The sequence below is a fragment of the Hemiscyllium ocellatum genome, chromosome 10, assembly GCF_020745735.1.
Source record: "Hemiscyllium ocellatum isolate sHemOce1 chromosome 10, sHemOce1.pat.X.cur, whole genome shotgun sequence".
NCBI lineage: Eukaryota > Metazoa > Chordata > Chondrichthyes > Orectolobiformes > Hemiscylliidae > Hemiscyllium > Hemiscyllium ocellatum.
Genome location: NC_083410.1, coordinates 20,864,188 through 20,878,641, shown reverse-complemented (window position 1 = coordinate 20,878,641; position 14,454 = coordinate 20,864,188). Strand labels below are relative to the sequence as shown.

At 43.1% G+C, this 14,454-nt stretch overlaps 1 protein-coding gene across 5 annotated transcripts in view; it reads left to right on the top strand.

Annotated features, from left to right (window-relative positions):
* Positions 1-326: 326 nt before the first annotated feature.
* Positions 327-14,454, top strand: part of ltbp1 (latent transforming growth factor beta binding protein 1) — a 371,964-nt gene continuing 357,836 nt past the window's right edge. For 3 of the 5 annotated variants that reach the window (XM_060831326.1, XM_060831323.1, XM_060831325.1), the window contains exons 1-2: positions 328-1,004; positions 2,420-2,490. In XM_060831326.1, the coding sequence (XP_060687309.1) occupies positions 613-1,004; positions 2,420-2,490 (463 nt within the window). In that variant the 5' untranslated portion in view covers positions 328-612. Of the gene's footprint in view, positions 1,005-2,419; positions 2,491-14,454 lie in introns of all 5 variants that reach the window. The other 2 variants (XM_060831324.1, XM_060831322.1) reach the window with 1 other exon arrangement.

Here is a 14,454-nt window from a genome sequence, read left to right as displayed (position 1 = left end):
TGGCTATGTGTATGTATCTGTATGTGTGTGGCTGTGTGTGTGAGTGGCTGTGTGTGTGAGAGAGAGTAGCTCTGTGTGCGCGTCTGTATGTGAGTAACTGTGTGTGTGTGTGTCTGTACGTGTTTCTCCTGATTCTGTGGAAAAGGGCAGTTCTAACTCCAGATCTTCTTTGAGCCTGACGTCATGTCTGCTTGAGATTGGATGGTAGGACTGTGACTCGAAACTCCCTCCCCTCCCCCTCCAAAAAAAAACTTTTTAAAGACTTTCAATCTGTTCAAACTAATATATTTTACAACCATCGCGATACCATCTAACATCTGCTCCAGTGTGTGTGTGTGTGAGTGAGTGAATGTGTCTCTCTTATTTATTTGTGCTGACTGTTTCCCTTCAGCTATATTTTTCTTAATTTGTAAAGTTATCTGTTGTTGGAGACATCTGGCAACCAGCGTGTTTTTTTTTGTTCTATATATAAAGATAATAGATATTTATATATATAACAAGCCGCCTTTAGAAATCCACCGAGAGAAGGGGCCAGTTCACTGTTAAAAGGCACTGCAGAGGAATACGTTTTGACTGGAGTGGAGTCCTCTTAACGAACAAGTTTGTATCAACATGGAGTGGGTGAGGTACAGCGTTTTGGTGTGGCTACTCTCCGTCTTGCAGCCGCACCAAGTGTGCCCTGAGAAGAGGAATCTCAGGAGGATCACTTACGTGCTTCACTCGGGCAAGTCTCACGGCCGGGGCAGTGTCTTTGCTTTCGGTACCAGGCACCGTGCTCCCTCCTCCTACACAGTCAGGGCGCAGGGCTCGGCACCGGTGCTGGAGGTGAAAACCACTTACAGGAGGAGCTCGCCCCAGGTCAGGACCCGGCGGATGGGCCAGGCGAGCCAGCACGTCCAGCAACAGCAGCAGCAGCAGCACATCGCTCAGTTCCATCCACACCAGTACTACCAGCAGCAGTCCATTAGACACCCTGTGCACTACCAAAAACAACAGCTTAACGGGTAAGGAAAACTCCCTTGAACTTTGCGCCAGATCATTGCTGGCTGTATCCCTTCCCATGACCTTCTAGAGCATTTCTGGACATCACTTAAACCCTCAGCCACATAACATCACTAAAGAAATATTCCGGTTTGACACCTCCTAATATTTTATTTTATACCCCTTTAAGATAAATAGAATGAGTTTATACCCATTATAATACCAAACACTTTTTTTTACAATATAACCTACGATTGTCTTGATTATTTACAATATGTTGGGGAACACGAAGCTACCTACAATGAAACTTTAACCCAAGAACAAAATTCCCTTGAGAACAGTGATGTGTTGCAATGCAGACAAACTCCTGCCAGCAGTGAAGTTTCAAAAACTCCCTAATTACTTTCTTCCTGTAAAAAAAAGTGATTCCAACTTGAATCCTTGTCCACAGCTCTCTGCACACAGCGGGGGATTCAGGTGACTGTGGTGCAGTCTGCCATGCGTAGGAAGCATTTCCTCATGGGTACCAAACCATCACTAATGTTTGCGTACAAATCCTCAGAACATGATCTCTTTGTAAAGAGAGAGGAGGCACCTTCATTCCACGAAGGGGGCCCATTGTTATTCTGGGCAATATTTCCTTTGTGGCTGGGTGGAAGCTTTTGACAGGTTGTATATTACTGTTAAGAATCTTGACCCTGGAAATTTATTTTATTCCATCGCAGGATGTCGACTGGGCCAGCAGTCACTGGCCATTCTTAACTGCCCTTCCAGAAGGCGGTGGTGAGCTGCCTTCCCGAACTGTTGTAGTCCTTGTGATGTAGGCGCACCCTACATCAGTTTCCAAGCTGTGATGCAGGTTTTGATACAGTGAAGGGCTAGCGATATATTTCCATGTCGGACTGTGGCTTGAAGGGGAATTTGCAGGTGTTCCCATGTTTCACTGTCCTTGTCCTTCAAGGGGGTGGGGAGGCTGCAAGTTTGGAAGGTGCTGTCAAAGGAGGCTTGGCAAGTTGTTTACTGGAGAGAGACCTTGGGCTTGCGTTTATAACACGGGGAAGTTACTGCTTGCCAATCTTGGGTCAACTCTCGCTTCAACTGATCGACTGTAGCTAAGCAGAGTCAGCACTGAACTCCTGTGTCACTATTGATGAATGACTTCCCCCGCTCCCTTAAAACACAGAAACAGTTTCCTGTCAATACTTTAATAAAACCGTAGGAAATTTTAAAACAAATGTTCATAAGTGGGTTTGTTTTAAAAACTGAAACTGTTTCTCATTTTCTTCTTTTGTTAACTTCAGCTGTTGCCTGCAGGGTTTGAACAGACACTAATTTTTTTTATGGGATAGTTTGATGGATAGTTTACTGTCAGATAAGTATTTTATTAGTCTACATCTTCCTTTTCTCTCCAGTAAATGTGTCATGTTATGATTTGCAGAGTTAATGTTTGTGGCGGTCAGTGCTGTCATGGATGGGCCCAAGCTCCTGGCTCTCAAAGATGCACCAAGCGTAAGTGATTTGTATTGCATGACAAAAACTCTTTCTTGTGTTGGCAAGTTGAGCTTTGTTCAGAGATCTTAAATCTGAAGATTCACCAGACAATAGCAGCATTGGCACCAAATCACCCTTTGAGCTGTCACGTCGGACCATAATCCCATGTCACCTCACCATTGATTTGTACCAGTCAATTATCTCCTTGCTATCCTCTCACCTGCCTCAGCTCATCTGCTGCTGGAACCCCAAAACACTGTTGATAATTTCATTGCTATCGCTCGACCTGACTATTCCGACACACTCCTGGCCAGCCTCCCATTGTTCTTCCTGCATAAATTTCTCAGGATGTGAGCTTCGCTGGCTGGGCATGCCCCGAATGGCTTTTTCTGAAGATTGTGGTGAGCTGCCCTCTTGAACTGTTACAGTCCTTGAGAACTAGGGACACTCATAGCACTGGTAGGGAAGGAGTACCGGGATTTGGACCTATCAGCAGTGAAGGAACGGCAATGTAGTCCCCAGTCAGGAAGGTGCATGGCTTGGAAGGGAACTTGCAGAGAGTGGTATTTCCCATTTATCTGTTGCCCTGGTCCTTCTAGTTGGGAGTGATTGTGAGTTTGGAAGGTGCTGTCCAAAGAGACTTTGTGAGTAGCTGCAGTGCAATTTGTCAATGAAATACACATTACTGCTGTGAGTTGGTGCTGAAGGGAGTGAATGCTGAAATTAATGGATGGGTTGCCAAACCAGCAGGCTGCTATGTTGAGCATTGCTAAAAACTGCACTCATCCAGGAAAGTGGAAATATTTCATCACACTCATGACTTGTCTCTGGTAGATGGTGGCCAGGCATTGGAGAGTGAAGTTTTGAATTAATCTCCTCAGAGTTCCTAGCTTCTAATCTGTGGCCACATTATTATTATAGCCATATCTACCCACATCTTAATTTATATCAAATTCCATTCACTCATCATTTTTGTGTTGGCTAACTAACTTTGGCTTCAAGTACGGTTTGAAATCCCTATTTTAGTCTTCATTATCTCAATGGCCTTACCCCTCGTTATCTGTGTAACCTTCTGACAACTGTAACCCTCTGAGATACCTGGACCTTTCTAATTCTAGCCACATGAGCAATCCCGAATTTCACTGCTGCACTGTTGATACCTGGGGCTTACATTCTGGAATTCCCTTCCTAATTGTCTCCCTCATGTCTCTCTTTAACCAAGTGTTTGCTCTTGTGACACCATATTGTCTATCCAAGTGGTGTTTGGTAAAATTGTTAAAAAATGGCTTTGAAGTTTTATTGTCCTGAATTGTTACATAAATGAAACGTTGTCGTCATGGTATCTAACCCCAACTCCCAAACTAGTACATACTGGAAGCAAAGGGGAACTCATTGTTGGCTGGAGAGTCAATGAGGGACTAGTGTGGCACCTCTCGAGTAAAGCCACCAAACATGTGTTTGTGTGTGTCTGTGGATGAGAGTGGTATGCCTGAGTGTCCGTGTATGTTGATGTGTATGTCTCTGTTTGTGTGTGTCTGTGTGTGAGTGCTATGTCAGTGTGTCCGCGTGTGTACGTGTATATGTCTGTTTGTGTGTGTCTGTGTGTATGTGTCTGTTTCTGTGTGTGTAAGTGTGTGTTTGTGTGTTTGTGGTCTATATGGAGTATGTCTGTGTGTGTGTATATGAGGTGAGCAGCATGGGCAGGGAATGAAGCTCACAACGGGCCGTCCCTTTGTCCCAATGCCAGGTCTATTGTTCCAGCACTGAGTCCTTTTAAACAATGGAACCTTCTCCAGGGAGCCTTATGCTCCCCACAGCGGTTGCTTGTCATGTTCCCTGTTTGACAAAGCTGCTGCTCACTCCTTGATAAATTCCAGCAGTGGCACAGTGGGATCCTGAAGGGGGCATTAGGGGTCTCTGGTGGTGGCGGAGTGGGAAGGCTTTCTGTAATGTACCTTATCAGTACAAACATGAAAATGTCTAACAAAGTTCACTCCTGATTAAGTACCCCATTCCCATGCTGCAGCCAACAAACTGACCACTGAAGGGGCATTAAGCCACCCTGTGTCACCATCTGAACAAAAATGATAGGCTCAAGCTCCAAAGTGCCCCTCCTTACCATCTTGTACCACACCTGGCCTCTGTATCACTGTTGCTGTACTCTGAGCCAGATGTTAGTCCGTGAAATGGCAAAGGGAGTGAGTTTCAGGTTGGAGTTCCAAGAGGGACAGAGAGGTCATGTTCACTCAGCAAACGGCCAGGCCATCAAAAGTGGTAGGAATCTGCATGCGGAATTAATTTACCATGCAAGTACAATGCTGTAAAACCGCTATTGAAAACTGAAACGCAGTGGGCTGGAGAGGGGCAGCTGGGAGCTTGCCTCTGCCTCTGAATCATGTGTTTCCTGAAGAAGAGGCATGTTTCCAGGTGAGGGCCGGCTGGAACTGTAGCTGCAATGGGCTCTCTCTCTCTCCCACATGGGAAATAGCTCTTCCCATTCATCAATGGAACGACAAGTGAACCAAAAGCATTCAGAAGGGCTGATGCACGGGATCTGTGAGTTCATCAATGACGCCTCCACCATCACATCCTGAGCTCGAGAGTGCAGCAGTGAAAGTTTTCTGAATCTTTTAAACTGCTGTGATGGAAATCACTTCTACACATCCATTCCCCTTTTCTGTAATCCTGTGGAGATCACTTGGGTGCTGCTTTCATTTTAATGAAACGCCCATGTGTCATGTTGGTCATTACCAGCCACCCAGGTTCTAAAGGGGGACATTGACACTGGCTGATTTATTAAACTGGGGGAAGGGGAATGATTGCTGAATGATGAGGTCAGATACAATGCTGGGACTCTCTGGAGTAATATTGAGTGAATTGTAACATTGGTGTGTGTCCCTGCAACTCCCAGCCTTTTATATGTAGCTATCCAGTAACAATCTATAGCTTATTTTGAAATATTTTTATTGATCGGGATTTCAGTCCTGATGGTTCTACTGTGTACTATGACTCCCAAACCCTTCACTAATGGAGCAAAGGGTTGAATTGATGATTCACTTCTGAGGTGAGCGGGCATCTCTCAGGAAATCGTGGGGTCAGCCCCAATGACATTTCTACCCATCAACTCTGATGGATGAAGCATTGTGGGGGATGAGCTCACAATGCCTCAATGTGGATGAGAGTCCTTGGCAGGAGCTGACCTCTGTAAGATTAACCTGTTATTATACACACAGTTCAAATTATCATCGATAATGACTCGGCATATGAATATTGTGTTAAAGATGAAGACTGAACGAAGAGAATTAGAAGACGCAGCAGTAAAATAACAACATGCATAACATTTCAATGATTTTATTGTATGTGAGGCTCTAAGTAACATGAAAGAGGTTATATAAATGGGTGTTTCCTCTCTCTCTGACTTTCTTTGTCCCTCTCAATATACCTCCATGCTTCAATATATTTCTTTCTCAGTCAATCTGCTTCTCTGTCTCTTTGTCTGTCTCTATCACAGCCTGTGTTAGTTTCTCTCTGTCCCTCTCTGACTCAAATCTTTTGTTTCTTCTGTTACATTCTCTGTGTGTGTGTCTCTATGTCACTATCCCTCTGACAGTGTCTCTGCCAATCTTTGATTCACTCCTTGTTTACCTTAGCAATAATTTTCCCAGCAACTACAATGGCTTCAAATTAAAGTATATCCAACATGAAGGCTTAGCTAGCAGGTAAAATGATTAAATTCCTCAAATTAAGATCACCATAAATTGCTTAGGTGGCAACAATATTCCTTTAATCTATTATGCCAGATCAGTGAAGGTAAAAAATTCTTTATTGACTCCCTTACTTAGTGATGTCTGCTGGGGCCAAAGTTCACCATTACTGTGCTATTTTATGTACAGAAAATTGGTGCAACGCTGAAAGATTTAAGAGTGGGTTTGCCTCACACCTAATTTGCACAGGCCACCTCAATAAGAATGGGCCTCATTTCAGTGCTGAAATGAGAGTCCTGCCCTTATTTCCCGGAAATTCACTTAAACTAGTTAGAGCTTGCACTGCTCAAGCTGTAACTAGTCTCTCATGTTCTTTAATGGTCTCAACAGTGATTGTTAAAGAGACTGGTGGATGGAGGGTAAGTTTTGTTTGACTTACTGTGGAGCCAGGAGTGCCCTTCCTGTCTTCATTTGAGCTGCTACTGGCCTGCGCTGACACATTTTGTGGCCTTAACCCTCTCAACTCCCAAGTAAACTTGTGGACTGTCTCCCAACACTGAGCCAGACATATTTCCCATGCTCAGCTCATTAGGCGCTGTAAGAAGGTCAGTGCCCCTGGATTTATCCCAGTGGGGCTTGACTTTGCATGAAGGCCTACACTTGGGCCTCCATCTTCTCCCCGGTGAAATGAGCGTGTTGTCTTTTTGGCCCCCTTTATCAGGCACTTTTCAGCTTCACCAACACCACGTGTGATCAAGATCTCACCTTGTTGCACTGTGACCGAGAGCACTACAGGTGACATGGGTTTCAGGTGTTAGCAGCCTGTTTTTACACCCTGCCCAGTTTTAGTGGAGAAACATGCTGCCAGTTCACTATCACCCATTTTGTGCAGACCAACTTCACCTTCCCTCCCCCTCTAGATCTCCCTGTGGGGTTCTCATGCATTTCTGTGCACTGCTGTTGTCATGGCAAGTCTCTGAATATAAAAGGTGTTTTTATTCCTAATTAGTAAACCACATTTCTATTGCAGCGTAACAACTGGTTGACTTTACAGGATAAAAATCAGAAGATTTAATTGTCAGCCAGCTGTACTTTTTCAAAACACTATTGTGTTTATGGCTGAAATTTAAGGGAATACACAATCTTCAAGTTGGGGACAATTGTTTTATAAGTAGCAGATAGGTAAATGATAGATGGTCTTTATTTTGTAATATATTCATTTATGCTTGCCATGGTGTTGGGTCCAAAGCGGGACCTTGAATTAAGTTACCACTAGATGGCATTCTTAGTATTTCTGGGCTGGAAGAAACAGTGACGACTCCATTACATTCTTTTGATGAGGTGATTACTTTGTGACTATATTGTCAGTCACAGAGGAAAAAGGTGAACATTCTCCAAAGCAATAAATTTACTTAATATAAAGAGGTTTAATTTACTATGTCCAAGTGACCTGCAGGTAAAATGAATACAGCTAGAGAATGCAATATTCCTTAAGTCAGGCTTGAAAAGTTGTGGACAATGCCTCTATTTGTCTTTCAGAATATCAGTGTACTCATGGCCAAGACTAATAACAATCGTGACATCCCAATCTCCCTGAGACATTCAGTAATAAATGAGCTGCCCTTTGGATTTAAAGCTTGTTATTTAAAGTGCACTCATTTCTAACACCGCAGTTTGCACTAGGATCCAGTGAGCCAGATATTGCATCCAAAATACCACCTATTTCATTGATGTTAAGTTAAACCTGGGTGGTGATTGTGACAGCTGTGCCTCAGTTGGAATCATATCTCTGAGGTAGAAGGTTGGATGTTTAAATCCCATTCCAGCCCTTGCAACGCAAAAATAAAGTCTGAAACTTCAGCGGAGTGCTGCAGGGCTGGAAATGGCACCTTTCCGTAACGATATGGATCTGAGATCCATTCACGAGGACGCTGTTTGAAGAAGATCACAGCAGTTATCACCAGTGCACAGGCCTAACATCTATCCCTCAGCCAACACCACGAAGAGCTGGCTATTTTACTCATTGTCAGGAGATCTAAACCTGCACACTGAGATTAGGGTGATGTCATTCATAAAACATGTAGTTACATTATCCCAGTGAAATATAAATCTGAAACTCCACCTACCCTGTACTGACTGACTCATTGCTTCAGCCAATGTAAATGGCTTTGAAAGGTTAACATCCAAATAAGGCTGGAAAGTACACTATAATGAGGAGACTTGGAGGGGAAAGCTTGAAATGATACACATGTAGGAGTAACTGATTCCACTAATGACAGATGGAATTTATATTTCAATTTCTCATTCAAAAACAAAAGGCTGGGTTTCAAATGGGTCACATGCATTAATATTTGATTTGTCCATTGGCATCTCCTGTCTGGAAGATTTTTGTTTCAGAAAGTGCTTTTGTATCATTGTTCTTCTTCCATTAGCATTGTGTGGGCCTGTTGTCTATTCTGGGTGGACGATCTAAAAAAATCGGAGATTGGCATAACTTTGTTTAAAAATACAATTAACTGAATTACTGACACTTTCCAAAAATTGCCATTTGAACACTTTCCAATGAAATAGAGCAAAACATACACCTCAGCTAGAGGTGGACAACTGATAGAAATAAACAGAGAAAATTAGTTTGAGAATTAAAATTGCAAAGTTCACTTATTATAGTGTCTCTTAACACATGTTTTGGTGACATTGCTTTTTCAACTTGGCAAAGCAAGAAAGTACCTTCTCTAAATGAAATAGTGAATGAAATCTGATCGCACTGCTGTTTAGTTTCTATTATCTTAGGATCAAATTAACTCTGGGGAGTACTTTCACTTTAATACACTTTTAATCTCCCTCTCTTTTTCCTTTATGTCTGACAAAGGAAGATATATTTGTTACCCGCCAGAAAATACTGTCTGTGGAGCAAGCTATCATAGGTGCCCACTCATGCCTGTGCTCCCTATGTTCTGTAATATACAACAACACCTTGTGTTTATATAGTGCCTTTAACATTCTGAAATGTCTTGAGGCACCTCCCAGGAACATTATAAAGCGTGTCTTCAAGCCACGTGGTATACTGGGTCAAATAATTATCAAAGAGAGATATTTTAAGGAATGTCTTACAACAGGAAAGAGAGGTAGAGAGGTGGAGATATGTGGGAGGGAGCCCCAGAAATTGAGCCCTAGGCAACTGAAGACATGGTCACCAATGCTGGAGCAATTCTAATCAGAAATGCACAAGATCCCAGAATTAGAGGAGTTCAAACGTCTCAGACGTTTTGGGAGTGGAGGGAATTACAGAATTAGGGAGAGGCGAAGCCATGGAGGAATGTAGAAACAAGATTGGAATTGGAAAGGCAAGGCATTATTTGATCAGGAGTCAGTGTAGGCCATGAAGCACAGGGTGACAGGGAAATGGGACTTGCTGTGAGTTAAGACAAGGACACTGTAGCTTGAGATGACCTGACATTTACAGAGGGTGGAATATGGGACACAAACCAGAAGTACATTGGGATAATCCATTCTAGAGATAACAGAGGTCTGCTTGAGGATTTCAACAGTAGGTAAGCTGTGATGGGGTGGATGTTGGGTAGTGTTGTAGAGGTGGGAATGGACAGTCACAGTGATAAAATGGAAATGAGTTTGGGAGCTCAACTTGGAATCGAATGTAACATCATTGTTGTGAAGAGACCGTCTAAATGTTAGGTTGTTGCCTGGGAGACAGATGGAATTGGTTAGCTAGCAAGGAGGGACAATGGCTTCAGTCTTTCCAGGTTTTAAATGGAGGAACATTGCATGTGATCCAGTGGATGTCCGTTCCGTTCAGCTGAAGCTGCCTCTTCAGATCAGCCTGAGAGCTGCTTATCCACCTCCTTCCTGTGGAAAGGAAAAAAACGTAACCATCACAAATTCAGAGTAATCAACAAATTAATCAACAAATTAATCAATTAAAAAGGGGGGGGGGGAGGGGGGTAAGAATGTGTTTTACACAGTGAGTTACGATGATTAAAAGATGGAAGAAGATTCTGTAATAGCATTCAAAAGGAAATTGGATGAATGCTTAAAGGGGAGATGTTTACACAGCCATGATGAAAATTGAAGGGAGTGGGACTCCAAAAGACCAAGTAAAAGTATGGTAGGTCGAGTGGCCCCCTTCTGTGCTGTACCATTCAATATCCCTATGATTCATGTTAAGTCTTTAGGTTAAACATTATCTAGTGCAATGGACAATTATTTGGGAGCCTGGCTATTTAAGACAAGTAATTGTTACCATTATTTTAGTTGGCAGCCATGTTAAAAGGAAAGTGATTAACTTATGGTGTCTTATCATACCCCTCTAAACATCCTAAAATCTGGTGGTTATCTTGAAGGGAATTACTGTCGGTGTGAAGTGTAGGTACTGATCTCTGAAACTATATGCTAAGCTTTGATCGTAAACTATTTCAAAGGCAAAGGCACTAACCTGGGTTAATTGTACTCCAGTAGAAGTGAGAGTCGATGAGTACACTGGTTCATATTTGCTAAGTATTTTCTATTTAGACTGAGGGTAAACTGGGGGTCGCGTTTTGTGATGAGTGCTGTGTTTTTAATATGGTGAATAGAATAGCTGGTACAAAGGCTTAGTGGGTTGCTGGAGTGACGTGCTGGGTCAGAGACAGTAGGACGCTAATTTGTGCTAGTGTTTGCTCACAGAGCCAGCTTCCACACAAAGTTGTGGGGCGGACCGGGGTGGGGGGGGGGGGGGGGGGGGGGGCGCTACAGTGGGGCCTGTGTAGTGCAAAGGCCTGTCTGTAGTAAAGGGAACAAAAGATTGGGAGACAACCCAGTTGTCCATAAAGAGACTGCTTTCACCAGCAGTGTTAGGAATGTGTTGGGAACATCCCACTGATTTCCATATTAGGAATGGTGTGGGGAGGCAAGAGGTAGGAGAAGATAAAGTAGGGATGAGCTGAGGAATAAACAGGTAAGCAGAACAATTAGCATCATAAAGAATTATATGTGTCTTAGTGATACTTGTACTGAAAACATTCAATGCTGGAGATCACAGCAGGTCAGATAGCTTCCATGGAGAGAGACAGCGAGCTAATGTTGTGAGTCTAGATGACTCTTCATCAGAGCTGAAGGGAAGTGTGGAGGGATAAATAGACAAAGTCTTTTCCCTGGGGTGGGGGAGTCCAGAACTAGAGGTCATAGGTTTAGGGTGAGAGTGGAAAGATATAAAAGAGACCTAAGGGGCAACTTTTTCATGCAGAGTGTTGGATGTGTATGGAATGAGCTGCCAGAGGATGTGGTGGAGGCTGGTACATTTAATAGGCATCTGGATGGGTATATGAATAGGAAGCTTTGGAGGGGTATGGGCCGAGTGCTGTCAGTTGGGACTAGATTGGGTTGGGATATCTGGTCGGTATGGATGAGTTGGACTGAAGGGTCTGTTTCCATGCTGTACCTTTCAATGACTCTGTGTTCAGAGGGGTAATGAGTGTAGGGTGCTGACAGAGAAAAGATGTTAGTAATTTGTATTAAGTGATCGGAATGTGAGAATGGCAGAACAATGGTATGTCTCCTGCTAGACTTGAAAGGACAATAACTGGGATGGGGGAGGGGATGACATGATAACAAGCTAAAAGAAAGGAAAGAAATAGTTCACAATTTGAAGGTGTTGAACTCAATATTAAGTCAAGAAGGCTGCAAAGTGCCCAGTTTGAAGATGAGATGTCGTTCCTCCAGTTTGCGCGGTGATTCAATGGAACACTGCAGCATACCGAGGACAGGCATGCTAGCCGGACACTGGGTTAAAATGACCAGGCACGGAAAGGTCAGGGTCATGCTTGCACACAGACCAGAGGTATTCTGTAAAGTGGTCTCCCAGTCTGCGCTTGGTTTCTCCATTGTACAGTAGGCCCCATTGCAGCGAATACAATACGCAAGATTAGAAGAGGTACAGGTGAAATGCTGTTTAGGCCCTTGGATGGTGAGCAGGAAGGAGGTGAAGGGGCAGATGTTGCACCTTCTGCAGTTACGTGGGAAGATGCTGTGGGAAGGCGGTGTAGTGTTGGTGATTGAGGAACAGACTGGGGTGTCTTGGAGGAAACGATCCCTGCAAATCCAGACAGGACAAGTGAGGAGAAGATGTGTTTGGTGGTGGCATTCTGCTAGAGTTGGCTGAGAATGATCCTTTGAATGCGGAAACTAGTGGGATGACTAGTGAGGATAATGGGGTCCCAAACATATTGTTGGGAGTGATAGGAACCAGCACCCTACACCCACTACCCTCCCACCTCCCCTCCCCCTACCCCAAACTATTGCATAAATGCTGCCCCCTCTACACTTCACTTCAGCTCTGAGGAAGAGTCATTTAGATTCAAATTGTTGGGTTTTTTTCTGTGTTGATGCTGCCTGCCTCTCTGTGATCTCCTGCAGTTTTTGTTTTCAGTTCAGATTCCAGCCTCTGCAGTAATTCACTCCTACCCTAGTGAGACGTCTTCACTTTACTTTCAAGATGTAACCTGTTTTGAAGCCTCACATCAATTTAAAAGAATTTGAGATTTGTCTCACTTCCTTTTGATCATAAAATCTCTTGTCCCTGATGTTGATAGTTCACCATTAGCTAAATCTTTCTCTGTTATGAAAACTCTCTTGTATTTGATCAGACCTCTTCCCATCTAAACCTGATCAGAGGAGTAAACACAACTGCTTCTAAAGTTCATATCAGCGGTAACTACTTAACAACCATACTAAATGCATAACAACATGTGGTAACTTGTTGATGTTTGACAACCATAAATAGCTGTGTCTTTATTTAACTTGTTAGTAATAGAAGCAGTCTAGGCAACAGCATTTTTTGTTTCTTGGTCATGTGACTGGATTGCACCTCTGACTTTCAGCTTGTCCTTACTTTCCCTCCAATACCAGCATGAATGCTATATAGGAGGCCCAGTTTCAGAAGTGATGAAGGCTTGCAAAAGGATTAACAGGAAGAAGGGTCAGTGACTAGAGCACACAGGCTGAAGATCAGGATTTGAGCTTTTTGGGAAAAAGTATCAGAGAATAAGGAGAAAATAAGGAGTGATGTAGCTATAGGGAAATGGCAAGGATATGGGATGAACTGGGAATCTCTTTCAAGACACTTGAGAGTCCAAATGGCCACCTTTAATCAACAGAATATTACAGATGTTAGAGATTGAAGAAATAAGCAGAAAGAGTTGGAGAAACTCGACAGGTCAGAGAGAGAAACAGAGCTAATGTTACAAATCTGAATGCTGCTTTGTTAGAATTCATGGGCCAACACCTCTGCGTTGTGTGATTTGATGAATTCAGAATTTATTTTCTTTACTGTAACAATACTGTGGAAAACTTAGGTGAACTTAAAGGAGAATGTGGATTTCTAGCCATCTGATTTGTTCGTCAACTGCACAAATAATTTCTGCAGTTTCCTTTGTGGTAAATATTCTGAGCTCCTCTGTGAAACTATATAGCATAAGCCGAATATGTGACGTTGGTGTGGGCATGGAAGGAATTCCACTCTTCCCCCGGCTAGTATCATCTACTTGCAGCTTTGTTGCTCTCTGGTTATATAATAAATTCTTGAAAGCCACTCATCAAGCAACTTCTGTTCTGAATCCCATGGTGACATAAAACGTGTCCAAGATTATTTCCTGCTGTTTCCATTCCATCTGGAAACTTACTTGGGACATCTGAATGGCAGAAATGTCAGATACGTAGCAGGCTTTATATCTCCAAAAGACGCCCACAAATGCAAGTCTGTGATTTTCAGGATGTTAGGCTTACTTGAGTTACTGTCCATGCAAGAAGACTGTTAATCTTATTGTTACATATAGGATTCTTAAGGGGCTTGATGGGGTAAGTACTGAGAGGTTGTTTCTCCTCATGGGAGAGTCGTGAATCAGAGGGCATTGTCTCAGGATAAAGGGGTGCCAATTTAAGATAAGAGATGTTAAACCAATGTCCATTTGGATAGACATTAAAGGTTCCCCTGGTAATGAAGAGCAAAGGACTTACTCCTGGTGTCCTGGCCAATATTTATCATTTAACAAGCATCACAAAAAACAGATGATCAGGTTATTGCTGCTTGAGTGCATTGACTCCTGTGTTTCCTACGTTATGCTTCAAAGGCCCTTCATTTGCTGTAAAGCATCTTGAAATGGACAGTGGTTGTCTGAGGCACTATATAAATGCAACATTTGTCATTTTTCACATCGGCCAGTATGTTTGGGAGCAAGGGATCTGAGGAGTGCACCTCCTAATGTCTTTTATATTAAACCAGCTCTTC